The following is a 2,962-nucleotide window of genomic DNA, read 5'->3' as shown; positions in this document are numbered from 1 at the left end:
GCAGCAGCTGCACCGACTCTGCCGTAAATCGAGCAGCAGAAGAAGAAGCGGCTCAATAGACGATCTTGGGCCATGATGTGTCACTCGGACCGTAGATGTGTAATAAAGGCCGTCCAGCGGTGAGAAGTGAGGAACTCCGCCGAGTATCAGCTCGATAAACCACCGGAGCACAGGGTTCGTGACGTTTACCGGCACCGAGCAGGTACGAACACGTTTATTGAGCTGTCAGAGGGGCCGCTTTGACCGTTCGCTGTCCCGGTTCACCGAACGTTAGCCGCCGACGGCAGTTAGTGTGGAGCTGGCGGCTGTTGCTAAGCTAACCGGGGCGGTAAACAGAAACGGGGAGTTTAGCTAGCGGGAGCTAACCGGGAGGCGGTTGGACTGGATGGTGGAGATTTTCAGGACAGGTGAGGGCGGTGTTCAGGTGACATTACCTGCAGCAGACCTCGGTAGCTGAAGCTAACGACAAGCTAACAGCGTGTCGCTGACAGCACACGTGAAAGTCCTCCATCAGCATCTGTGACAGCGGCGGAGGAAAAGGAGCAGCTGCTGCCAACATCTGTGGAAAACACAGGTTAGAGTCAGGTTAGACTCAGGTTAGAGTCAGGTCAGGTTAGTTCCAGGTTAGAGTCAGGTTAGAGTCAGGTTAGAGTCAGGTCAGGTTAGATCCGGCTTAGATGTTGGTTAGATTCAGGTTAGATTCAAATCCAAATCCAAACCCAAGTCCAAACCACTCTACATCCATGTCCAAACCAGTCTAAAACCAGCTGAGAAAACGTCCAAATCCAGTCACAAACCAAATCTAAAACAACGACCCAAACCAGGTCCAAACCGAAGTCAGCTGAAAAAAGAAGCCAAAAATGGTCTAAAACCAGGTTTAGAAAAACAAATCCAAAACCAAGCCTAAAACCCGTCCAAACCATTTCAAAACTGGTCCAAATTCAATTCAAATCCAGGCAAAAAACCAAAGTCTAAACCGCGTCCAAAACCAGCTGAAAAAACAGTCCTAATCCAGTCCGAAGCCAAATCTAAAACCGCGTTCCAAACCAAAGTCCAAAACAGCTGAAAAACCAGCTGAAACTGGTCCTAAACCCGATCCAAACCAGTCTGAAACTACGTCCACCTCCAGCTAGAAGACCAGTCCAAAAGCAACTGATAACAAAGTTCAAGTTGGTCTAAAACCTCGTTAAAAAACCCCGAAACAGTTAGAAAATAAGAAAAGTCTGAAACCAGACGTCCCGCTGAGCCGACGTCGTCTCGTCTGTCTATGAAACTGATCTTCTGCGTAGAAGCTGATGAAGCTGTTGGTTTGAACAATCTGTAAAGCATCAGTCTTTGGTTTCTGCTGTGGGACGGTTCATGACGACTGACGGAGCTTCTCTTCTTCAGAGCTGTTTGCGGTTTTTCTCCTCCGCTGAAGATCATCCATCACCTCCAAGACCTCCAGAAGTTTACGTTCATCTCTGCTGCATTTGAGAAGACGAAGGTTCTTCGTCGGCTGATGTCCTCGAGGCTCCTGGACTCAGTCTGGTACCAAAGCCCGGTTCTGCCTGGTCCTGATGCAGCTGTAGACCTGCAGCGGAGTCCGGCTGCAGCTATGAGCGCAGGTCCGGCTTTACGGAGAACTTGTTGTTGGAGCTGACATCTCCAGGTCCGCCCTGCTGCCCCCAGACCCACCACCTCCCCCCTCAGAGAGAAGAACCGGCCGTGCCATGCCCACCAACCAGTCCTCCCCCTGGGGGGACGGACCCTCCGACTCCCCGGGCGACGCTCCGGCTGCAGCCACCAAAGTGCCTTTGAGCCCGACGAAGGACGACGGCGAGACTCGGACCTCCAGCGGCGCCTCGGGGGACGGAGGAAGCTCCTGGAGGCGGTTCGCCACCGCCACGCCTCACCTGGAGATCCTGAAGCCGCCCGCCGCAGACCGACAGGTGAGCCACCAGCTGATGGGAAGCTCCTCCCCTGGGGGGCGGAGTCAGCAGGCTGCGGCAGGTGACGCACCAATCAGAGGACAGCGCCCCCTGCAGCTCGCCAACCAGCCGAAGGTGAGAGTTTACTTTAACTGGTTCTGTCCTAAATCGATCACCAGTGATTTTAATGATCAATCAACAGTTTAGTCTGATTTGATGTCAGACGGGAGGATGTGGAGCCAGAACCGGGTCTTTAATCTGATCTGATGGACTCTACAGAGTCTGCTAACTCTCTTCTCTTCTTTCTTTTCCTGGTTTTGAAGCTGGAAGTCGCCGACTCCTCGTCTTCGCCTCCTCCGTGCCTTAGTAAACCTCAGCGGGCGGCGCTGTGGAAAGACGTCTCCGGCCTCAACTGTAAAAGACCCGAAACGAGAAGCACAAGAACCAGAACGACCCGGAGGAGCCACTCGGCCAAGCTGACGACGAAACGCTGCCAGGCCCAGAACGGCTCGACCAAAACCTCCCAGCTGCTGGTCCGAGGCGGACCTCCGCCGGTTCTGTCTGCGAACAACAGGACGAACAGAACCAGACGGGACGGCCGAGGTCCGGACTGCCTCACGCCAACGGTGCTCAGTGCCAGAGTCAGTGCCAGTCGGGAGGAGACGCCCTCAGCTGTCCCTGCAGGTAGTCTGACTTATTTAGTTTGTTTAACACGAACCGAACCTGTCAGAGGAACCAGATGTTGCTGTTAATGTTTTAAAGATCCGTTCTCTCCAGATGTTCTGGGCGGTTACTCGCTCAATTCTCATCAGGAGAAAAGTTCTACACCAGCAGCCTTCCAGGAGCAAAAACAACCGTTAAGAGACAAAAATAACACAAAACCAGATGAAAAATGTCCCAAATGAAATAAAAAAGAACCTTAAAAAGATGTTAAAGTGGCCACGGAGGCACAAAGTTACCAACATGAGACACAGAAGAGCTTAAAACGACCACAGAGGTGCACAAAATTAACAATTAGTGACACAAACATCCTGCCTCCAGATGTGGCCTCT

The 2,962-nt window shown here is 52.4% G+C and overlaps 2 protein-coding genes across 2 annotated transcripts in view; both read left to right on the top strand.

Moving 5' to 3' along the window:
- ttll4 (tubulin tyrosine ligase-like family, member 4) overlaps positions 1 to 2,962 on the top strand; it is a gene marked incomplete at its 5' end in the record, with an annotated part of 22,690 nt that overhangs the window by 1,431 nt on the left and 18,297 nt on the right. The window lies entirely within an intron of this gene.
- LOC103374930 (uncharacterized) lies at positions 66 to 2,885 on the top strand. Its single transcript, XM_008305090.1, has 3 exons — positions 66 to 202; positions 1,390 to 2,045; positions 2,234 to 2,885. The coding sequence occupies exons 2-3, from the start codon at positions 1,713 to 1,715 to the stop codon at positions 2,660 to 2,662; spliced, it is 762 nt and encodes a 253-aa protein (XP_008303312.1). The 5' UTR covers positions 66 to 202; positions 1,390 to 1,712; the 3' UTR covers positions 2,663 to 2,885.

Source organism: Stegastes partitus, unplaced genomic scaffold (genome assembly GCF_000690725.1).
Source record: "Stegastes partitus isolate 25-593 unplaced genomic scaffold, Stegastes_partitus-1.0.2 Scaffold2405, whole genome shotgun sequence".
Lineage (NCBI taxonomy): Eukaryota > Metazoa > Chordata > Actinopteri > Pomacentridae > Stegastes > Stegastes partitus.
The sequence above is the reverse complement of the archived record's forward strand: the minus strand, read 5'-3'. Positions and strand labels throughout refer to the sequence as shown.